General features: G+C 37.2%; 3 protein-coding genes across 3 annotated transcripts; 1 reads left to right on the top strand and 2 right to left on the bottom strand.

Annotated features, from left to right (window-relative positions):
• Positions 1-1680: 1680 nt before the first annotated feature.
• On the bottom strand, positions 1681-4158 carry LOC125234268. The gene is made up of 6 exons (XM_048140479.1): positions 3847-4158; positions 3449-3533; positions 3139-3264; positions 2692-2786; positions 2337-2444; positions 1681-1855 (listed from the first exon to the last, which is right to left on the bottom strand). The coding sequence occupies exons 1-6, from the start codon at positions 3870-3872 to the stop codon at positions 1702-1704; spliced, it is 594 nt and encodes a 197-aa protein (XP_047996436.1). The 5' UTR covers positions 3873-4158; the 3' UTR covers positions 1681-1701.
• Positions 4159-7867: 3709 nt separating this feature from the next.
• Positions 7868-11665, top strand: LOC125234111. The gene is made up of 4 exons (XM_048140298.1): positions 7868-8009; positions 9942-10450; positions 10883-10993; positions 11471-11665. Exons 1-4 carry the CDS (start codon positions 7908-7910, stop codon positions 11649-11651), a joined length of 903 nt encoding a protein of 300 aa, XP_047996255.1. The 5' UTR covers positions 7868-7907; the 3' UTR covers positions 11652-11665.
• Positions 11666-13039: 1374 nt separating this feature from the next.
• Positions 13040-22593, bottom strand: LOC125234085. The gene is made up of 4 exons (XM_048140271.1): positions 22452-22593; positions 15292-15524; positions 13805-13921; positions 13040-13303 (listed from the first exon to the last, which is right to left on the bottom strand). Exons 1-4 carry the CDS (start codon positions 22584-22586, stop codon positions 13147-13149), a joined length of 642 nt encoding a protein of 213 aa, XP_047996228.1. The 5' UTR covers positions 22587-22593; the 3' UTR covers positions 13040-13146.
• Between the last annotated feature and the right edge of the window lie 670 nt (positions 22594-23263).

Genomic DNA, 23263 nt, shown 5'->3' with positions numbered 1-23263 from the left:
TATACTCAATATACATTATAAACGTTTGTTAGCTCTTAAAAGACTCCAGGTACATATCAGCTAGCAGTAGGTATATTGCCAGTACACATATTATTTTATCTTCATCACCGGAAGCTTTGCAACAGTCGTGGTATAAAAATGATTTGTCCTAAAAAGTGAAACTAAATCATTTCGCTCAGTTCACGCGTCGACACCGCGCCATTGTGGTTAAACGGGCTAAAACCTATCAAAGCCTTTCACAGCAAGAGCCAATTTTTATTCTATTTCATCACAAAACAGCCAATATAGTTTTGCAACTATTCAATCCGGCCTGAATAGAGTCAGCGCTGAATGGCGTACATGAGATACAGTTTGCAATTTAGATAAAGTAAAAAGCACTTTGGAATATTTTGAAACAAGTTTTATAGTTAACATGGAGACACTTTGAACATTTAGATTGCAAAATGATTTATTTCGTAAGGTGTAGGAATAAGTTCCTTGCAAGAAACCACACAAAATCAAAATTTTTATTGAAATTTCATGCTTAATTATCGTCAAAAAACTGACAGAGACTTAATTTTAGTTAACAACTTTTGCTAGTTGGAGGGGGGGCTCAAATTCAGAAAATGCCCACCAATCGTTAATCACAATAAAGTCGTTTCCACTTAATTTAATAAATGCAACACATTGTATTGTTTTTTTTACATAGATATACCACGTATTGCCTTGAAACCACGTAATCGAAGTATACATTGAAAACAACATCGACACACAAAAGATCCCCAATTTTCTGCCTTCAATCAATACAAACTCAGCCCTCTTCTCTATTCACCTGGTTTAGAAAATCGGTAGTTTTTTAACCGATGGAATAACGTGAATGTTTGCATTTTCGTTTTCTGTATACTTGTAACTGGGTTAATTTGAACAATTTTGGAGTAGTAGAGTTACCTGCGATTTTTGTTTACCGGATAGTTTTGCTGTAACTTGTTAGATATGTGTAGTGTCAAGACACATTTTTAGAAGCCAGCCTTCTACATAGTTATTTATGTGGTGCATAACGAATTGTAATTACTTAGAGTATCTTTTATGTTGCGAGTTGTTTGCCAACGCTTGCCATCAAAATGCAACAGTAGAAAACCTACCTGTTTTGGTAAATCCCGTATTTTATGAAAAGGCTGTATTTCGTTGGCGTTGAAGAGTAAATAACCGGCGCTGCAACTGACTCACCGATGCTTATTTGTCGAATCGCAAACTGACCTCGCGCCGGCGATATAATGATGCCGAATTTCTGCTGACTCACTGTTGACCGCACCCGGTATTGCTATGTTTTTGCCAAATATCGAATATTTTGAATTCAAGTTTGAAGATTTTTGTAGGTATTTTAAATTGCTTAATATTCAACCATTGATTGACTGCATTTTTATCTTAATTTTGTTACATTGATACTCATCAGTCAGGTAATCACATCAAGTCCGAGATACCACGAGATATTTAAAGATTTCATCTATGATAACGCTTTTGAAGTTTTCAAAGTAATGTTATAATAATCTATTTTATGTTTGAATGAAGATTTATGAGGTATTTGCTGGATAGTGTCAAAGATAATTGGCGTAATCGTGTAGGCGGTGTACTTGACACAGTCAAGTAGGATCCTGCAATACTTTGTTTAATAGTTAATAAGGCAGTTTTTAAGAGTAAAAAGACTTTGATTTTAATTTATTATTAATGAATGAATTGTTCAGTTTGTAGTGAGATGTAGTCGAGCGGGTTGTCGGGGCAGCGGCGGCGGTAGCGGGCGCAGGCGCGCAGGGCGCCGCGGAGCTCCGCCTCGTAGAAACACTCCTCTACGTCCGCCTCTTCCATCGATGTTGAAGGCCTGAAACAGGGTAGTATCTTTATAAAAAAAATTATCTTGTAGATTTAAAAAAAAAGTCAAATATTCGTAAATTTGATTGATCATAGCTGACATAGTTAGGTGTAAAAGTCGGCGTATCATGCTGCCAATTTTATCACTTATCCACGTGGATAAGACATCTGTCACTCTCACACTGACATACTTGCTAAAGCGTGACGGATGCTTTATCCACGTGGATAAGTGATAAAATTGGAAGCATGGTACGCCGGCAGTACCTATAATGTTAAGAAGTTAATGACCGTCAAAAGTTGAAATTTTGGTACAAAGCCTGAGAAATGGTATACCTGAAATTAACCAGGTTTTCACAATTAGGCAACAATTAAATGGAGGTGAAAAGTACGTTTGAAAATGTAGAAATTCGGGATATACAGGTTTTTTTACAGATATCCTAATTAAAGTATCAAAACCATTGTAAAACTAAAATACCACGAAGTGGACTTACGTGAGCGCAAGATGCAGTAGGTCTCCTAAAACGCCATTATGCGTCAGTTGGGACGTGGCTGCCTCGCAGATAGCCCTTAACAGGCAAGATCGGCCCGGAAAACGGTTCCTGGAAAAACAAATTATTTATTTGTTTTTGTTGCACTGTAAAAATTGTATAAAATGCAAACTACTTATATGTTTTCTACCAGGTTACCTTTGGGCCAAACAGAAATCAATAAAAGCTTAATAGGTGCGGGAAATAATTATAACAATGACGAGAAATGGAATAACTACTAACTGATAAGTTACAGTCATGTGGTCGTGATGCTAAGTAAATATAAAACAAGAGGATCTGTCACAGGTAGCACACTTACTTTTCTAACATTGCTTCGATGGAAGTGTACAGGAGTCTTCTAGTTAACAACTCATTGGTATTATCAGCGCTACGTTTATCTTCACTTCTTCCCCACTGTAAAAAATATTAAGGTTTCATTATTATGTACTCTGTGAATGCAACATGTTTTACCTCCTTATTCATAAAGGTTCACTAAAGTTATCAAGCCGATAAAGTTCGTTTGTCCCTTTCTGACGTATTGGTGTGATAGAAAGGGACCAACGAACTTTATCGGCTTGATAACTTTAGTGAACGTTTATGAATGAGGGGGTTAGTCGGTAGTCTTACAATAAAACCACGATAATAAATATTATTGAAATTCGTTTACTAGAGGATCGTCTGGGCTAGCTAACATATTTCGGTAAAATGAATAATACCTATGTCATACGAAACAATATTAGATGTAAGTTAGGTAGCCTCAACTCACCGCGACGTCGCCAAGCAACGGTTCGAAGTATGAGGCGTTGGCCACGTTGTAGTAGTTCGCTTCGTAGAACCACGCCACGCTCGTCGTCGTGTCCGGGTGCAGTGGCACCGACACCGTCGCGAAGATCTGTAAAAAATTATGGACATCATACACTGCTTGAATGTAGCAAATATTTACTTTCACGTGAGATTCACACAGTGTGAAAAGCTCTTTGATCGTGACCCTAAAAAATTGTAACTGAAACTAAAACTTGGATTTTGGTAGAACTTACTACCTAAAATCATAAATGTTTTAAACTATTTATACTCACTCCATATTGCGTAGATGTGGTAAATAACAAATATCTCCTTTGTCTGTCTGAATATCCTTGGTCCAAGTTAAAGAGGAATAAATACCTGAAAATAAACAGGTTATTAGTTACCAAAACAATAGAATACTTTATTTTAATGAGTCTTCTTTTAGTATCCCAATGCACTGCCGGGCAAAGGCTTCTCATATCCCTTATTCGATGCTGAATCTGTCCTCTCCTGTCAATCCGGATAGGTCAATAAAATTGCATTTGAATTAAATAATGCTGGCACAAAACTTAATGAATTGTATATTCTTTTCAAACGTATCTCATAATTTTAAAGTACAATTATGAAAACGTTTACATTAAAAGTGAGTAAGTAAGAATATTGGCTAAAAAGTAAGTTTATAAATACGTACACCACCCAACGGTAACCAATCCACATCTTCTTTTAATTCAACAGACAGTTGTAAACGGTGATTGACAGCAATTTCTCCCAAAACTGACGGCGTTCAACTTAATGAACGCTTGACGTCTTATTTGTGTTACCAATTTGTGATCATTCCGCGACGCGTACAGACTAAGCTAACGAACTCAAAAAATCTTACACGCTTGACGAACGCAACAGTATTCTTAGAGGCAAATTCTAAGAATTCTAACCTAAGTATACTGATATAATTAGAACATCTGAAAAGATGTTATTCGGATATCGAGAATTTCCTTTTGTCGCGGACGAGATGCACGATGTCTATGTAAACGGTTTCTTTCTGATGTCCTACATTTAAACTGTACATTTAAACTGTATACGTAGCCAAATGTAAATACAAACGATCACGATAATATCGTTCCTAGCTATCGCTATCTTTATCGCTCTTCCGTATTGGCATGACAGAGCCAGACTGAGTTTCGATTGGCATCTGACATCCACGATTGTCATTCGGCTAGGTCGCCTGACAACCTGTCGCCTGTTAGAGATCTGGTTTATTTGTACTCTGTTGCAGTGAAGTCTGTACGCGCAGTAGTTGAGATAGTTTGACGAGTAAGTGTAAATTGGTTGACGGGACTCGTGTTTGGTTGCACATAGCGGCTGTAATCAAAGACGAAAATCTCCGCAACTCCGCTCGGCGCCTTCATTAGTGTGTGGTTACTACGAGTTTTTAATACGTTACACGAAAGCGTCATGAAAAAGACATTCATTGTACCTAAGGAGGTGGAGGAGATTTAATGAAAGGTTGTCAGAACAGCGGCCCGAATACCCACAACAGCCAATAACTAAACACATTTTTACATCACCACTTCGGAAAGGATCTTATGATCTTAGGAAGATTATGGAATCTTTACCGTTTAGAAGGAGCAAATTGGCACTTTTCTTCCCTGTTAAAAGGGATTTTTTGCATAAGGTACAGGGGAACAATTTTGACTGGGGACCATTTTAATCGATATTTTCCCATGTTTTACAATAATTATTCACTTAAGTTCCATATGCATCTACTGATTTGAACATGCGTGCCATATGTGGTGCCATACGATACGACTAATGGTAGTCAACACACGAATACCTTACTACGCTGAAGATTACAAACGCCTCGCCGTGAATGTGTCCCTTGCATCCATTTTGCTCGCTCGTGATTCTCCTGTTCCCGTGACCTATCGAGTAACGTATACGGTATACTGACATGAAACTCGTGGTAGCGGGGCCCGGGGAGAGAGCTCCTACAAGTGTAAGGTTTGCCGGTCACGTCCGCGAGGACTTGTAATTTAGCCATCACGATCCTCAACTATGTCAGGGGGTGAATGCTACTCGGACGTGGATTTAGACCATTTTCTACATAGGTTTTCTTTTTGAATATTTGTGCTATTACATCTCCTCCGTAGTCTATATTTATTAGGTATCAAAATTTATTTCGTACCATTATGATGACAGAGTGCTTACATTTATTGTATAAATATGTCTCTAAGATCTATCTAAATGATTATTAATGGTTCATGGTTAGTCTGACTAACATCATTGTGTACTCTGAGTCCAAAAATCGGAAGATCGACTAGAAATAGAAAGGTTTCCGAATCTTTTTTTACCAACCGGCCTTAACTTACCATATTTTTTTATCGTTAAAATTATATTATTTTTAATTTTAAACCTGTTAAATAGTACATTTCTGAAGCTACCAGAGAATTGGCAATAAAGTATCGATTACAAGTATATCAAAGAGTATACAAAAATAGAAGAGAAAAGCAAGGAAATCAAGTTATCCCATACTGACATTAAAGCTAACGTTAGATAATTGATATAATTCATATGTGCAGGCTTTTAAAAGTCAATGGAATGCTCGGAGCCACCGGAGAGGGAATATTTGAAACGCGGCCCGGATCCGATTGGACGCCGAGCTACGAAACATTTCAACAACAAACAACTCTAATGTACTTTAACTTTTTTTACTTAATACTCGTCGGTAGGAAACAAGCATCCGGCCCACTTGAATAATGATGGGAAGCGGGCAGCGTATTTTTTAGCCTGCAACTTCAAAAATATTGATTGCGCGTGTGCGGCCCTAACATTCTGCAGCCGCGTTGAGCTCTTCTGGCTACCTTATTCACTGGCAAGAACAACACTATGAAATAGGGTCTAGAAGTGGTAATAAGAGTAAAGGAGTCCTGAAACTTGAATTTTGATGTTCGTGGTTCGTGGCCCACTGAGCTTACTTCACATTTCCACTTTGACGTTTACAGTGGCCTAGGATTCAAATTGGATGACTGCGCGCAAAAAAACCTAAATTCACTCCACCATAACCACTCAAAATAATACGCTCGCAAGGTACAAGTACCTACATTCAGTGCTCAGTGAACTGAACGCTGAGATGCATTTCTATCGGGTCGTCGAATTTCACGATACGCCGGGCAGGCTCGAAGCACTCGGAAAATGTTTGAATTATTTGATTTACATCCGTTATGTCTACTGCATTTGGAACAAGTCATAATTTGTGATTGGAATATTCGGATAACCTACTTAAATAGAAAATTAAAATGAGGCCATCATTTGTAGGTAGGTACACTTAGATAAATTTTTTCATATTATGTAGGTACATATACGACCTGCTTGATGGTAAGCAGTTTCATTAGCCTACCAATTCTGAGGTGTTCTGCACCCCAAGGTGTCACAAGCGGTTGCCGTCCGTAACACTTCTTAGCCTCGTTGAGCTCTGGCAATCTTACTCATCGTCAGAAATACAACAGTATGAGTAGAAGTGGTAATTGGAGTTAAAGAAAACGTTTGTTCAAAACTTACTTCGATGTTCCGAGTTCCGACATCCGGAAGGTTGCAGGGTACAATTGGTCAGAACCACTGGGACAAGTGGCGTACTAGAAGAGAGATCTATGCTCGCGGGCGATTAAAGGCTGATATGATGACGATGATGATGATAGTAGAAATAGGTCCATACTACTCAAAGAGGTTTTTATCAAAACAACACTGCTTCAAGGTACAATATTCAGCGGTGCTCACTTTTTCTTCTAATTTGGATTGATCCAGCACGAATCTATAGTCTTCTGCTTATTAGTGACCACCTTTACGGAGACTTGAGACCAGCGTAGATTTTACAACTGGCGTCATGCCTCCTCCGTGCCTTCCGACATCGCTCGGCAGCACCGCATCAAAGGCGCTCTCTTTCCGCTCGCAGCCAATTTATCGGAATGAAGGGCCATAATATAATGGGATTCTGCGGTGCAGCGGCATGCTCAATAAATGCTCCACATGCAGCCTTCTAATTTACAATTTATTTCGCTTTGCGACTCAGAAAGGAGCCGAATGGTCTGTGGCGAAATTCAATCAGATTTCAGTTTAACGGGAGAGCCTTTATGTAGTAAATTGAATAAAGAGATGTACTAGTAACATTTTGCACGAACTATCTAGAATACTAAGCGATTGAATTTACATTTGAATACACAAAAAAAAATTAAAATGTAATTTAAAACTGACCAATAGGTACATAATATATTATCGTCACAAAAAGAGAACCAGCCGGCTCATTTGTCTCAGCTCTGTTTTATTTGACACAGAATAAATTATTGCCAATTTATGGATTTGGTGTTTGGCCAAAATTGAGGAGTCACATTCATAAACTGATCGACCTCTCAAAATATAGTCAGACATACTGACCTACATTAAAAAAAATAAAGTCATCTCCAAAATGTACCAATCTACACGGTATGAAAGAACTTTGTTTTAATTTTATTAACCAGAAAAAACTATCCCTATTTGACCTAATAACTAGTCAAATAATACTAATTCCACCGAGCTAACTTTGCCAGTTCAAAGGGATGGCTCGCAGACAGGCATGCGAGCGTAATTGGCTCGCTCAGGTAACGCTAATGCGGCGCATGCCGGAATCGCAGAGAAAACATAACGGTTCATTAGTCACAAAGCAGAGCAAATACTAGTAACATTGATTTCATTTCCGACGGCAGTCCGCACACGACGCGCACGATGCTGCTCGCACTGGTTCTCCTGAATGCTTTCACGATGCTCGCGGCCCACAGGGAGAGGAGGTACCTGGTGTACCCCGACGGAGGCCCGACTCGCGCCCAGGTATTCCCCTTATTCGACTTCGCTCATGCAAATTTACATAACGTAGCTGATTTAACTCGGGCAAATGATGTTTTCTTTGCGCACCGGATCGGGCTTAACGAAGCAATGTTTTTTCTTGTTGGTGAATTTAAATGCAATTAAGTTGCTCGCTTTGGCCTGCTTTTTGAAGTGCGAGGAATTTGTTTAGTCGAGGTTTTTTCTCGTTTGCTTCGTTTAATTCTTGACGTAGTTCTGGTGAGTGGAGGGTTTTTAATTTAATCTGATTGAATGGAGAAGTGTTGTGTGAAGAAATTAGATTCATACGTAGAAAATTTTAGTAGAATTAGGTTTTTAGATACAACACAGAATATATAATACATAGTACAAGTACAGAAGGCTCACTCCTTTGATGTTCATAAAATGTTGCCATTCTAAATTCTTGCCTACATTAACAAACGGACCGCACACAAGCAGCCGACATTGACTTTTATGGCGCCGCGCGAAGGTCGTCACTGAATGGGCCGCGAACTCGCGGCCGCCGACATGTACTTGTAGCGCGGCGATAGAATCGCGGAGTGAGCCGCCCCTGATAGCAATCTTAAACTTTGTTTAGATGTAGACAGTTAATCTTTCAGATAGGAAATAAATAAATAATTATAAAGACAATATCCGCTCAATGATTAAGCTTCAAAACTCAGTAGGAATAATTGAGCAATTATAAAAAAACAGTCATACCCATTTTCTAATTATTTTATTAATTACGCTCTTGGGTTTTTCTTCAGTTTGATGAATACAAAGTCTCTTTTGCAAAAACTTGCTAATCTACATGATCTCCCCTCCAATTTGCCAGATCTCTAAAAATACTGTCGATACATTAATAATCAATTATCTCCATTAACCTAATCACGTCAGTATCAATGCGCGGCGACCGTCCCCGCGGACTGTCATCCGTCTCCGCAAATGACTGGGTATCATTAGCCCATGATCGAGTATATCTAATTTCATAAGTGCCTCAAGGGCCTTCGCAACAATAGCGACGAAGTGCCCGAATAACCGATATTATAAGCGCTGTTAAATTGTTTTCGCTTTTATATTTTATATAATATCCTCTTCGTTTGTGTAAATATCTTTTTAGGCTAAACCTGTTTGCCTGGTAAAGTAGAGCAACTTTTTGTGGGAAAGCTAGAATTTCGCCGACTATTGATTGGGTTTTTGTGTTGTTTTATATTTATGTCTGGCCTTAAAAGTCTATAGTATAATGTTATTATTTTTATTCCGTACAGTAAAATAACAGCAAATATTTTTTTTATCACTTATCTAATCTATTTACTAATTAAATGTATTGACATACGAATAAATATACCTGCTTACATGGCAGAATTAGTAATTATTATTAATCATGACATGATTATTTTGATTGATATATTTCGCAGGAAGCTTATTCATATTCATATTATTCATATTCATTTATTCATAAAATTAACAATTTTACATGTCAAAGTTAAAGTTAAATTATCATAATTAGGGTACAATACAATATTACATTTTAAAAATAGAAAATACTCTCAAATAAATTCAATAATTAATTTAAAAAAAGAAATAGATATTGAACAATAATTACAAAAAAATAATAATAATAGTATGTGATCGTATTGAACATTAAATTGCATTATTATTATAATATTCTGAGATGTCATAAAAAGCATTAATAGTCAGCCATTTCCTTAATTTACTATAGAATGTGGCTTCATTTTTAATATTTTTTATGTTGTCGGATAGTTTATTATAGATACCTGGTCTTATACTTGGTATATTACAAATGGGTACTATGAATACCGTCTCTCCATCAATGTTCATCATCATAATCGAAATTTTTGAGAACAACATTATACCACTTTTGTATAACAAGTATTTTACCGCACAAAATTAGAACAAATTACCTTTATTTTTCAGTTTATCATTGGTTTGGGTATTCCAGTGGACCTCAAGGAGCAGGCAGTGACAGTGGGAACTGTCATAAAATTCCAATATTACCTTCCCTCGAACAGCAGCGAGTACACTAGCAGAATATACGGCTTCGCTGAAACTGTTTCCAGAGATATGGATGGAAATGAAAATACTGAAGATAAAAAAGATTCTGAATCTAGGAAAATAGCTGCTGATAATGATGCCAAAGAAAAATCTAAAGAAAATGACGTTGATGATGACGATGAAAACGAGGATAGCAAAGAAAGTAAAGAATCTCAAAAAGATTCACTAGTTGATATCACTTTTAATGACAGAAGAAGACGATCGGTAATATATTCTGAAGGTGGAGCAATACAGGATAAAAACGAGTTGAGTTTAGACGAAGCTATTAGTCGACAGGAGCTGATAGACCAGAAGGCGAGAGAAGAGGAGGCGGGGCCGCAGAGAATGAACAGATGGGACTTTTACAAAATCATTGAACATATGTCAGAAAGGTAATATTTTCCTTGCACCGTAGTGATCTGTAACGGTTTTAAAACTGGAGTCTCTAACTCAATTGACACATTTGTGTGCTAACCACTTGCATTTTTAGAGCGGACCGTTACTTATGTAGTCTGTTTTCACATGTGTTATATTAACATGCAATTATTATATATACAACGAAGAAAACAATATGAGAATGAAGCTTGCAGTAGAGTTGCCTGCTTATAGCAGCAGATCTATTAAATAGGATTGTACAAGTACATAATTTATTCAAAAGCCAAACTTTGCAATGGTCTAAATCATGGCTTATCTTATTATAATGGACCATTTTATTTTATTACGACCATTTATCCAATTTTTGATGATTAACATGTCGGGGGTGCTTGATGGCTTACCCCAATTTCTCGAGAATCCATTATTGATTCAAATCTCATGTGTTACAGATACGGGTACTCGGGCCGTCCGTGCCTGCTCCGCACTATCTGCGAGGCAGCTGAGATCCCGTTTACGTACGAACACGGCCTGCTGGGTGAAATAGCACACATTCTGTTCACGTAAGTAAAACTTTGGCTCCGGTATTTCATTAATATTTAACGAAGTGACCATTCTTCAGTGGTGCACTATTGATTATGAAGGTAATGCTGAACAACAAAACTAGCACACTATGAGGCTGACTTTGAAGTGGCAAATAATACCTGTTGTTTTATAAAAAGCGTAAAACTAACACTTACATCTTATAAGCACATTCACACTCACAAAAGCATGAAATTCAGAAAGTTTGAAAGCTTCAAAATCGGGCCATCTTAGGCGCAGCGCTAGTAATTTACGACTATCATAATAACCACCACAGGGGCAGTCATAACAAAATCAGCCTTTTCGAGTATGTCGAGCCTTCACGTGTAATAACGGAACATCAGATTCCGCAAATGAATCTTGTATACAATTACTTTCCCCCTCCTGTGAAAAAATGAAGCATGGAACTACACAGTTGAGTGATACTGACACTTAGGTACTGATTTGTTTGTTTCCAGACCTTCTACAACCCAAGACGAGCTGTCCCACCACACGGACAACGAGTACCACGCGGCGGAGCGGCTCGGCCGCAGCGCCGACGGCAACTGCGAGTCTTTATTCCCGGAATGTGAGACCTCGGTCTTGGAGACCTTCACGGAAATCGGCGTCGACACTTTGCATAAATTCGGACTGTATTAAAATTGTTGAGATAGCTAATGTATTCTTATTTGAAAGTCTACTATTAATATTTAACCAAGTCTGTCATCAGCATATCACTACAGCAATTTCCTTAGTTTCGAATCACCTTCCTGTCACACCGCGTCCTACCATTTTCCTGCCATAGTAAAGGCCATATTAGCCCTTCAAATTTCTGTAATATGTATATGTTTTATAAAATGGCCTTCGTAGACTTATTTGATAACTCATACCTACAAAAGATCAACGAATAGACAAATCAGTAAACGATTACTAGTTTTTAAATATTATGGAGGGAGTATTAGTCCGGAAATAGTAAGCGGACACATTATGGAGTGTAAAACGAAAAGAAATATCTTTATGTATGAAAATTGCACATATAAAACTATACATACATAGGTGGCGCTGGCGCTGCAAACCCCTCGTGGGCAAATTCCAAATCGCTGACAGCGTACTTCACTCCGTCATTAACGACTAATTTCATGTCATTCCCTTTGCGGTCCCCTAGCGACATCGGATTTGTAACTATAAAGTTGACAGCTCGACACTTGCGACCGTTCTGTTCCAAAACTGAACCCTCCTTTTCTTTCTACACTCCATAGACACAATGAAAGAGTTTATGTCAAATATTTTTAATCTTATAAACATATCGTCACTACTTTAAAAAAAACTTGTATCTTTGTCTGTCAATGAAAATAAAATTGTAGTAAGTATGTATGGAATGCATATAGACTTACTGCATTTAAGTTTGAGGAGCAGCGTGAGATACGAGATTTTTTTCAAAGTAGTGACGATATGCAATGACACTTTTTCCTTATCAGTAGTTAGTTTTTTCAGTTCAAGGCAATTGAATGACCTACATAAGTGCGTTTTCACATTATCCGATTCGATATCGGATACAGGAAATATTTCAAAGGCAAAAATCAGAGGTGGCAGCTTGAATGTATGGGATATCGGTCATACATCCGATATCGGATCGGATAATGTGAAAACGCAGTTAAGGTCGATAGAGACGAACTGCAATTTGTATGGGGGCTGTATGCGAACTGTAACATTATTATGTTCTTCCATACAAATTGTACAACCTGCCAAAAAACAGTAGAAATTAAAAAGTGGCTACATTGTAGTGTCGTCGCGTTTCCGCATACTAATTGATTTGTGAGGGACGGGACGGCACTACGATGTAGAAACTTTTCAATTTCTATTCTTTTTGAACCCCCGACGCAAAAACAATAAGTTTAACGTGTCTATCTGTCTGTTTGTTTGTGTGTGTGTGTCTGTCTGTGGCATCGTTGCTCCCGAACGAATGAACCAATTTAGATTTAGTTTTTTTTGTTTGTAAGCAGAATTAGTCGGGAGTGTTCTTAGCCATGTTTAATGAAAATCGGTACTATGTCGGCGTTTTTTTTAATTTTAATTTTGTGGTCATTGCCAGGCTGTTGGGTTAGTTTTGACACGTCGCTGTAGACGCTTCAGTAGAACTAGCCATAGGTCTTTGTTATGGAGAATCGAACACTTTAGTGAACATGTCCAGTAGTGAAATGGTAGTGCACTGGAACATCCTGGAACAGTCTCGAAGGTTCCGCCCGTGCTCGAACGCGTGCACGTAAGGGGCTGCCTCGGCGCACGGACGCTTTGCTATGTCGTTTGATGGGCTGAAATATGTATGAAAATAGGTGTTGTTAAGGTGAACAAGTGAAATTACTTAGAAAAATCCAGTTAGTGTGCAATCGAGTTTTATCAATTTGACGAGTGTGGGTAGGAAGGAAGTGAAAAATAATAAAACTTTTAGAGTTTAGCTCCTGTCCATTATAAAATTAAAATTAAACTCCAGGGGCCTATTGCATAACAATTTACAACTTGTATTACAAGTGGAACTCTCTTTCTTATAAAATGAATTGGAGGGGGCCTACCGCTTGTAATATGAGTTGTAAATTGTTATGCAATAGGCCCCTGTTGGTACCATTAACGAAGCTTTTTTGAGGTTAAAATCGCATTCTTATGTAAGAAAACTACTTCACCGGCGAAAGGAATTATTTGTGTATAGAATTCTGTATCCTCGTAAATTGTGATTATCTATTTCAGTGTTGCAATCTAGATGCGATTAAGATCTGTGAAAGTGTGAGAAGTGGATTATGAAGAAAGGAAGTACTCACTTGAGTACATAGCTGGTTATCTCATGCAGCAGGTCGTCGTCGTGGTCGGTGTGCAGCGGCTCCGCTCCCAGCTGGCACAGGGTCTTCAGCACGCAGGCCGTTCCGTTGTGCCCGTAACTGAAAATGGTACATTTTTATTGTATAATTTAGTCACCACACCATCAACAACATCCTGCACTTGAAGGGGTTGGCGTTTGTAAACCACAAAAGAAACTGTATGTGAGTCTCAGTGATCCTGCATCATCAATTGCAGATAAAAATCCTATGCGATAATTGAGCCAGCTTACACCATAGGTATGAGAAGTGGACATGATGTGACTTAACATCGCATGAAGACGGCCCCAAGGGCGACTGCGCTTTAGAGAGTATGGAAAACATGTTTGCTGTCTGTTTTGGCTCTGTAATACCATTGCAACATTGACACTTACTGGTATACTTACTTGATTTGCTACTCAGTTGATTTCTGCGTTTTCAAAAGGTCTTAAAATCTCCTTTGTCATGCTTGGTGGCTAAAATATCCATTTTAAGCTGATCTTGGGGATCCTGACACCTACTGATGTGCCGACGGAAAGTTACCAAAATTCTTAAATTTTCATATAGGAAAACTTCGGAAACTTTCCATACTTTGTATGGACAATTGTATGGATGGAAAATTTCCATTTCATAAATTTAAATACCCTTTATTTTTCGTGAAAGTTTCATGAATTTTTCAAGAAATTTAAGATTTTTTTGCAACTTGCACATTACTACTGACACCATTTTAGTCTACCCTTGAACACCTTCTGATGAGAGGAAATGCATACAAGGCACTATTTGAGATTGCTATTGTTATGTACGATTAGTGTTAGTTTCAATATGTAAATTTCCCCATGTAAACAACTCTATTTATAACGTTTAGTATGAAGCAGGCTTTGTCCCAGTAAACAGTAATAAATTACAGCGCGACATTCGGAAAACAGGAATGACGAGGGCAATTTATGCGCAAATTGCTTTTCAAGCAAACAATTGTCAGAATATTCTGAATTCGATAATTCGCGCGGCAAATGGACGGCTTTTGGCTTTTATATTACGAACGTCTGGCCAATATGTTGCGAATGACATTGAGAAAAAAGTTCTACAATACCTAGAATAATAAGATGATAGATTACTGATTATGAAGAAAAGCTGTCCAGTGGTGTAATTCTTAACTCATCACCACACGAAGTAAATAGAAAGCGTGTCGATAGTATGGGATATTGGGTATGGGTTCAATTTTGGTGTGGACGAGGACCTAGCGACTCTTCATTGCATTACTGCGTTACGTTGTTGCTTTGACAAAGGTGCAGTGCTGGTCTAGTTATGAAGTATGAATCGCTCAAAGATTGAAGAAGAAATGAAACGTACGAAAGCTGAAGACGCTTTGACTTCTGCCACCTCAGGACGATCAAGTTGTCTTAAGTTAGATATATAAAAACTATGTCTTATTATCATAAGCAGGAGATACTTACTTATTCAACGCATCTTCAACGTATTGATAGAAGTGGTACAGCTTTGCGTCATTCTCATAATAGGAGGATTGTAGCTCTCTCTTCCCCCTGGACTCGCCGTCATAGCCGGAGTTGGCCCACAGAAGGTCCACGGGGATCTGCGAGCGATTCCAGGGCAGCTGGAAGTTGGCCTGCATGGCCCAGTTCACGTTGATGGTCTTGATCGGCGTTGGGGTTCCAAAGCCTATGTTCACCTGGAAATATACGATAAAGTTTTGAATTATTATTATTACAATGTTTTGTGATAATTGCTCCGCCCCGAACCGTCTGTCACCGAATTTAGAGTTCGCATTTTTTTGTATGGTAGTTACCATAGACTTCTGCATGCTGCGTGACGTTGACTGTGGATAATGCAACTAGCCCTGAAGAATTAGCCGACAAATAATGTTAGTTGTACTCGTGAGAAAACTCTTATAATATTTTCTTTCGCCAATAAGCAACTCACTCAGTGAGCATCAGCCAGTACCCGCAACCTCCGAATCGAATAACGAATAAAATACCCTCGTGACAAAACTTACGTTCGGTGGGTTTGTCAATTTATTACATATTTAAAAAACTTATTTACTTTTACCTTTTACATTTATACATAAAATTGCAAGCAATACAAGCTGATGCGATTGTCATTTGTGTAATTCCAAGTGAGACCGAAGTGGTCCAATCGTCATTTATTTAATTTTGAAATAGAAGTGAAGAGAGCGCGGGTGGGAAAGTGGCGGTCTGGGAATCAAATGGCCGTTCACAGACATTTATCTGATTGGAATCATGCTTGCACTCTATTTTTTGCACGACTATCTTTATGAAGTAAATATTGATTTTTATCAAGCAGATATTGCGAGCGACACGTACCTATTACATATTATAATATTTTATGTTAAAAGAGAAATATATTAAAATCACTGCTTTGAAGATTTGAAGCTACAAAAGGGTCCAATAGCTCCTAATTAGTAGCTTAGTTGGTGGTTGTCATAATTAAGTTTGTGTTGACGCGTTAACGTTAGGAAAGAACAAAAATATCGTAGGTATACATATAAGGCACGTTTTAATACTGCTCTCACCAAAGTCCAATCAACAATAAGAGTATTGTGCAAAGTGCATTTTTGTTCTATTATAGAAGACTATAATATAACTAGGTACGATGAAGTGTTGATACTCTAACGGTAAAAGTGTGCGACTTTTGATTGCGTAAGGTTGCCCCTAAACCCCCGCGCGGATCGTACAAATTATATTTCGCTTTTTATGAAAGAAAATATCGTGTAGAAACCACTAGGCTTACTTCAATTCTTGGGATTACTTGTCAAGCAGACCCCTCCCACAAAATTCCCATGTGCCGTTACACGATGGATTGATTATTGAACCGAAAATAAAACTTAGTGTTTGCGATGTCTAACTAAACATGTCTGCAGCCGTCAGTGGCAGACCGTGAAACGGCGCACTTTGCGGCCAGCAACAGTGCGAGGAATCACAAGTATTTCAATAAGAAAGTCTGCAAGATACAGAAAACTCGCTATAATTATTCATACTTTTGATATTGCTCCGTTCTAGCAAAGGTAGGTAAGTTCGCTATTGGAACAGCCTTTCTTTAAGTAGCAGGACTATAGTCTGCTTTGACAGTGTTTACATTTTGTACTATGTCGATAGTAAGCAGTAATGTTGGTCTTGTATATAAAACACCATGCCTTTGCATGTATGTTGGAGTATGATTGACTATTTCAACTACATATTTATATTATGTTCTAAATGATAATTAATAATCAAACGAACTTACCTGTGAAGTTTGATTACAATTATACGAGTATCCAAATCCGAGACAACAAATAATGTTTACTTGCAGCAGCACACGGAATCGTGCCGTCCTTGTCACACATTTCAGAGATATAAAATTTAAAAACAAGTTCTCACCATTCGTACCTACCTCCAACATCGCCCAGCGCCCTGCGGCGTTTACCCATTATTATTTTAGAGTAGATTTTTTGTGTCGTGAAACGATTTTATTGTTATTTTCGGGGATGGGGGGCGGGACTTTGTTGTCTCGGATTTGGATACTCGTATAATTGTAATCAAACTTCACAGGTAAGTTCGTTTGATTATTAATTATACTTCCTATCCAAATCCGAGACAACAAATAATGTTTACTTGTAGATGTTCAGAGCCTTGTATGTCAATACAAATACTGAATGCGAAAATAAAATAAAATATCGACATCAATATACGACAGACTATTAAGTTACGTGTAAGTACCTACTTAATGATATTAAGTACCTGACGATTTAGCGTCATGATGACATCATGAATTAGATTAAAAGGTAAAATAACTGTTGTTATTCCTATTATTTTATATAACCTATTGAGACTATCATATTTTATTTATATTAAGCTTCAACTTAATAGCTTTTTTTTTAGACATTAGCTAGCTTTTAAGTCTAGTCTTAGTTTCTTGTATAATTATGTAAATATGTTCATGTAAATAAAGAATACATTTATGACTGTTTTTGATATTTTCTGGTCATGATGACATTGAATAATTTCTAAGTTCTATTTAGAACTGCATTGATTTTTATACCATTATTTTGTGTATTGAATTAGTTTTTTATGCCATTGTCCTGTAATCAAATTTCCTTACATTATTATTACGTTTCAAAGTCAAGGTCATAATAGCTTCATCAGTTTCGATGTAAGGTTTTTACCATTACCATATACAAGAAATCTTCTTCTCTTATGTTTCTATCTTATGTTTTTAAACATAGCAATAAATTATGTCTTGTGCATAGGCAATACAAGCATAAGCAGTTAAAATATTCTATCTACATATATTGCAAGGTTAGTTAAAAGTCAAATTAAATTACTATGCAATTTAAAAGTATAACACTTTGTAGTTATTGTTTAGAAACATCATAGGCATCATAGCACTTTGTCCATATAACATACTTAATTTATTATAATTGTAATTAGATTTTTGTACCCAGTATACTATTAATTTTTTTTTTTGAATAAAGGGAATTTATATAAGTGCCAGAACAAAAAAGTTTTCGATAAAAAGTAAGAAGTAGATTAATTATTATGTCATTATTGCTGGTGTTTTGAGGACAAACTGTACAAAATCATTTAATTTTAACATCTGACTGTTAAATTATAAAGAAGGCAAATGAGCAGACAGGTCACTGTCACTCATGAATACCGAACACCCGAATCATTACTTTTTATTATTTATTTTAATTCAAATTTTAATTTGTCGTGTTTGTCTAGAAATCCTTCAGGAAACAGTTCTGGTTATTCCACAGTTTCCTTATTAATGAATTGATGGAGTAACCATATAAAATAAAATAACGTTACAGTAAAGCTGTACTGTGTGCAATGTGCATGTACTGCGGTACAAAACTAATTAACAAGAAAGAAACTTTAACCTTTTCTGCAAATAAATCATTGAAATTGAAATGAACTTGAAATTGAAATTGAAATAGGTAGTTGTGTTTCATTTTAAACATTAATTTAATTGGAAACTTTAATTACTTTTTATCTAGCTGTTCATAACAGCATAACTCTGTATAATTTGCACAAATTTATTGTGTGTATTAGTCTCCATCGGCGATTTTACGCCCCGTGTAGGCCTACTTAGATAATGTGCACCAACAACGTGTCAGACCCTGTTTCCTGCACCACAGCTCCCCTCTAGTTTAGAGCTAAATATTGTACTATATTTCTTTTTCAAGCGAGGTATGTTAATTAAAGTGTAGTATGGAGGTAGTTAATGCGTATGTGGCAACGTCTATCTATATGTAGTCGATTTACTGCGTCTTGATTATTTATTTTTCATTATTTTTAAGCTAACTATAATAGCGAGTAATTCATTATGACACATAACCAGTATAATGTGATTTATGTAGGTATATATCATATAGTGTATGTATAGATCATGTAGCTATGACTATTTTATTATTTTAGTGTGTGCATGATGCTCACACGTTATAGAACCATACTGCATGTCTTGTCAGAGCAAGAGTATTAGCAACTTCAAGGAAAATAAAATTTACATTTTTGTTTATACTATTCATTGGTTCAATCTTTAGGCGAAAATGTTCTTATACTCCTTCTGTATATTGTACATAAAGTAGGTAGGTACGTACCTACTTAAGTTATATTATAACGCTATTAAATCATATAGGTATTTAATTAAAAAGTCTCTGGATAATATAAATTTCATTGACATTAACACTATTAAAGCGGAGTAAGTATCTTTTATCTTTAACTTAATTTGTGAGAGACCAAGGAGCGGAGCGGCTTAAGAATAAACAGATTCAATACAGCGAGGAGCGAAGCAATCGAAGAAGGTTGCGAGTTGCGAGCGAAGAGCGAACTGACCGATGAACGTAGCGACAGAAGAATGAATCCACCGAAGCGCGAAGCGATTGAAAAACACAGTGAACGATGCGCTGTGAGACGGGAATTCTCAATGTAGTTTGAACGAAAGAAGAGCTCCCGAAACAATTTTGAAGCAAAGATAATAGTCACACTGTTGAAATTTATTTTATTTATTTCATAATAAAGTGAAGCCCGCAAAGTTTCAATAATCAGAGAGCGGAAATTTTGACTTCATTCGTGCAGAATAGATAGCCTATCACTGTTACAGTGTGACACAAACAGCTACGACGCCTTAAGCGGAGCCCTCGATACAATTTGTGGAACAAAGATAGCAAAGTTACTGTCAAAGTGGGATATGTGCCACATACATACAAACAGCTACAACGCATTTAGCGGAGCCTTCGACACAATTTGTGGAGAATAAATAGCCACGCCACTATTAAAGTGGGGCACATATAGCTACAACGCATTTAGCGGAGCCCTCGACACAATTTGTGGAGAAAAAATAGCCACGACACTATTAAAGTGGGGCAAATATAGCTACAACGCATTTAGCGGAGCCCTCGACACAATTTTGTGGAGAAAAAATAGCCACGCCACTATTTAAGTGGGGCACATAGCTACAACGCATTTAGCGGAGCCCTCGACACAATTTGTGGAGAAAAAATAGCCACGTCACTATTAAAGTGGGGCACATATAGCTACAACGCATTAAGCGGAGCCCTCGACACAATTTGTGGAGAAAAAATAGCCACGACACTATTAAAGTTGGGCACATATAGCTACAACGCATTTAGCGGAGCCCTCGACACAATTTTGCGGAGAAAAATAGCCACGCCACTATTAAAGTGAAGCACATATAGCTACAACGCATTTAGCGGAGCCCTCGACACAATTTGTGGAGAAAAAATAGCCACGCCAACTGTGAAAGTGGGGCACATGTAGCTACAACGCCTTTAGCGGAGCTCTCGACCTAATCTGTGGAGAGAGAAAATAGCGACGACACTGTTACAGCGGGGTACAGGTACCTAGTATTGTAATCTCAATTTTCAGTCATCACGGTTTTATTATATTTCTTTTCCACCCGATACTCGACCAATCATCTTCGACGCTATTATAATATCGGAGTTATTTAAGGAATAGTTCACAATATGACACAAATTAAATCTTTATTTACAATTTAAAATCTTATAATTATAATGTCTAATGTATGTATCATTATAATTTCAAATTGCTGGAAACAAATACATGTCATCCTAATCATAGGCAATTACTTACAAAAAGAGACTTGCTCACATCTGGTACTTCTCTGTTAAAAATAAGTACCTACTAATAATATCAGGGCATCATTAATACATTTTACAACGTCAACTAAGTACATCAAAGTACTAAAAGGAGGTTCACAAATTACTGATAGAAAAAATTAGGATGTGACCATGATGCCAAGCTATAATCCCGTAATGTCCGCATACATCCTTTCGTCGGCATCGAAGTACGACCCTTAGGCCTTATACAACGGCAAACAACAGTCAAGACTGTTAACACATTTGTAATTCCTATTACCACGGCATAAAGTCTAACGATAGTCAGTTATTGGTGTTGCTGTTTGTGCCATGCATTCGGTAGTAGGTATTAGTTAAGGCGCCATAGGGTAGGACCGTGTAAGCGCGTCCTGTTTAAATGTACCTATCAGTTACTGGCAATGTGCAGTCTGTCGTTATATTTATTAATATATTATTGAATGAATCAACGGAAAAAATATAGTTCAATTACTGGTTCTAGGAATTGTAAATATTGTTACAACTATATCTTGTTTGACGTATAATTTGTTTATTTGTAATGTTGTTGAATGTTGTTGCAATTTACATAAAGATGCGTTTTTCTTTTTAACTTTTTGTAAAAGGCGCTTTATCACCAACCAGAAAAAATATTTTAATAGACCAGACATGTTGTGGTTAACGTATTTATATTGTTCTATACGCCTACGATATATCAAATCATATTCGTAAACATTGAAGTCAGATATCACATCGATTGTCAGTAGGTAGTTTAATAGTTACATATTTCTGTAAGTAATCTATGATTTACGTATACTTGTTTCACTCATACACATATAATTATGTAGGTAACTCTTTCCATCGTATTACTTTCCTACTGTAACTTAATTATTCATACCGTAAGCCTTTTGTTTGAAAAAGAAGGTAGTCGTAAAAAATCCTTTCGTATGAGCAAATATGAACGCAAATAAGTTTAGTATTTCGTTAACTTCTTAAATAGTTCTAATTATCGACAGGCCAGCTACTTAAATGATAGTACACTTTTAATGTGAGTTTACTAGCTCGTAGTTACGATCGACGATCGTATGAAAAACGAAACTACACTCGCCGGTATGTACTATATGGCGGTCGGCCGTTGTTCAAATATAGTTTGAATTCTATAGTTACCATTTAGCGCACTATAGGTACATAGGTGTCAAATCACTTACCGAACTTCATAAATTTAAAAACATTTACACTTTTAGAGGAACACTTATTTTGAAAAAATTACGTGTGACTCGGACGACACAAAAACATGTAATGGGTAAACGCCGCAGGGCGCTGGGCGATGTTGGAGGTAGGTACGAATGGTGAGAACTTGTTTTTAAATTTTATATCTCTGAAATGTGTGACAAGGACGGCACGATTCCGTGTGCTGCTGCAAGTAAACATTATTTGTTGTCTCGGATTTGGATAGGAAGTATAATTGCATCGGAAAATATAACTTACTTGAAACAAGGTGCTGTTAGGATACAACAGCTGCCGCCGATACCGGTGCACCGTTTCCTCTCGTATCGCCGTCTCGCTCACTCCCATCAGGGTTGCCACGCATAATACACTGATTATCGCCACATAGCTCGACATCGTGATGGCTCTGATAGACTGAATGTGTGGTCAGTGCCGTTCGGTGGGCAAGAGGCACTTATTACGTGTCAATGAGATTGCGATGACGATTTGGGTTATTAAGACATAGGAGTCACTAAGAATAAAATTTGTGACTAAGAGAGGCACCTTGATGTTCTCGAAATATTTTAATATATTCTTAACGCCTATCTAATGTTTTAATTGTCACAATGTACAAAAAAAAGCTTTCATTTGCATCAACCATATTAATTTGACAGACACATCATCGTCACGTAGCAGACGTCTATGGAACTTCCCATACTTACAATAAAATTTAACGAACGCTTTAATGGTGACAGACGGTTTGATACAATCGGCCCTTGATCTACTTCTTACGAATACAAAAAAGCTTAATAGATCTGTCTCGTTAGCCACTTTAAAACACGGCTTAAAGAAAGTTCATTTAAATGTATTAAAAGTAGTACAATGACAGTATTGTACACATGCTGGTGCGATGTTTTATTTCTACTTACGACGTACGTAAAGAAATCCTCTAGTACTAGAAATAAAAACTTTAATGTTTCAAAGTTCCATTTCGTCAACAGGAACCACTTTGTTACTTGTCATTAAATCCGATAGCAACTGCGACACGTAATAAGGCAGTGTACTTTGCGTCTCGTGACATGCCCCTTGTTGGA

This window comes from Leguminivora glycinivorella, chromosome 15 (assembly GCF_023078275.1).
Source record: "Leguminivora glycinivorella isolate SPB_JAAS2020 chromosome 15, LegGlyc_1.1, whole genome shotgun sequence".
NCBI lineage: Eukaryota > Metazoa > Arthropoda > Insecta > Lepidoptera > Tortricidae > Leguminivora > Leguminivora glycinivorella.
This window is presented reverse-complemented; position numbering and strand designations above follow the sequence as displayed.

Bases quoted from the DNA above. Each gene is read 5' to 3' on its own strand.
- LOC125234268 (XM_048140479.1), bottom strand. From the start codon at position 3,872: ATGTGGATTGGTTACCGTTGGGTGGT. The intron at 2,787-3,138 runs GTGAGTTGAGGC...TATTTTTTACAG, and splicing joins CGTTGCTTGGCGACGTCGCG to TGGGGAAGAAGTGAAGATAA. The intron at 2,445-2,691 runs GTAAGTGTGCTA...TTGTTTTTCCAG, and splicing joins ATCGAAGCAATGTTAGAAAA to GAACCGTTTTCCGGGCCGAT.
- LOC125234085 (XM_048140271.1), bottom strand. From the start codon at position 22,586: ATGTCGAGCTATGTGGCGATAATCAGTGTATTATGCGTGGCAACCCTG. The intron at 15,525-22,451 runs GTAAGTTATATT...GTATATTTCCAG, and splicing joins CTAACAGCACCTTGTTTCAA to GTGAACATAGGCTTTGGAAC. The intron at 13,304-13,804 runs GTGAGTACTTCC...TACATATTTCAG, and splicing joins ATAACCAGCTATGTACTCAA to CCCATCAAACGACATAGCAA.
- LOC125234111 (XM_048140298.1), top strand. From the start codon at position 7,908: ATGCTGCTCGCACTGGTTCTCCTGAATGCTTTCACGATGCTCGCGGCC. The intron at 8,010-9,941 runs GTATTCCCCTTA...TTTATTTTTCAG, and splicing joins GAGGCCCGACTCGCGCCCAG to TTTATCATTGGTTTGGGTAT. The intron at 10,994-11,470 runs GTAAGTAAAACT...GTTTGTTTCCAG, and splicing joins ATAGCACACATTCTGTTCAC to ACCTTCTACAACCCAAGACG.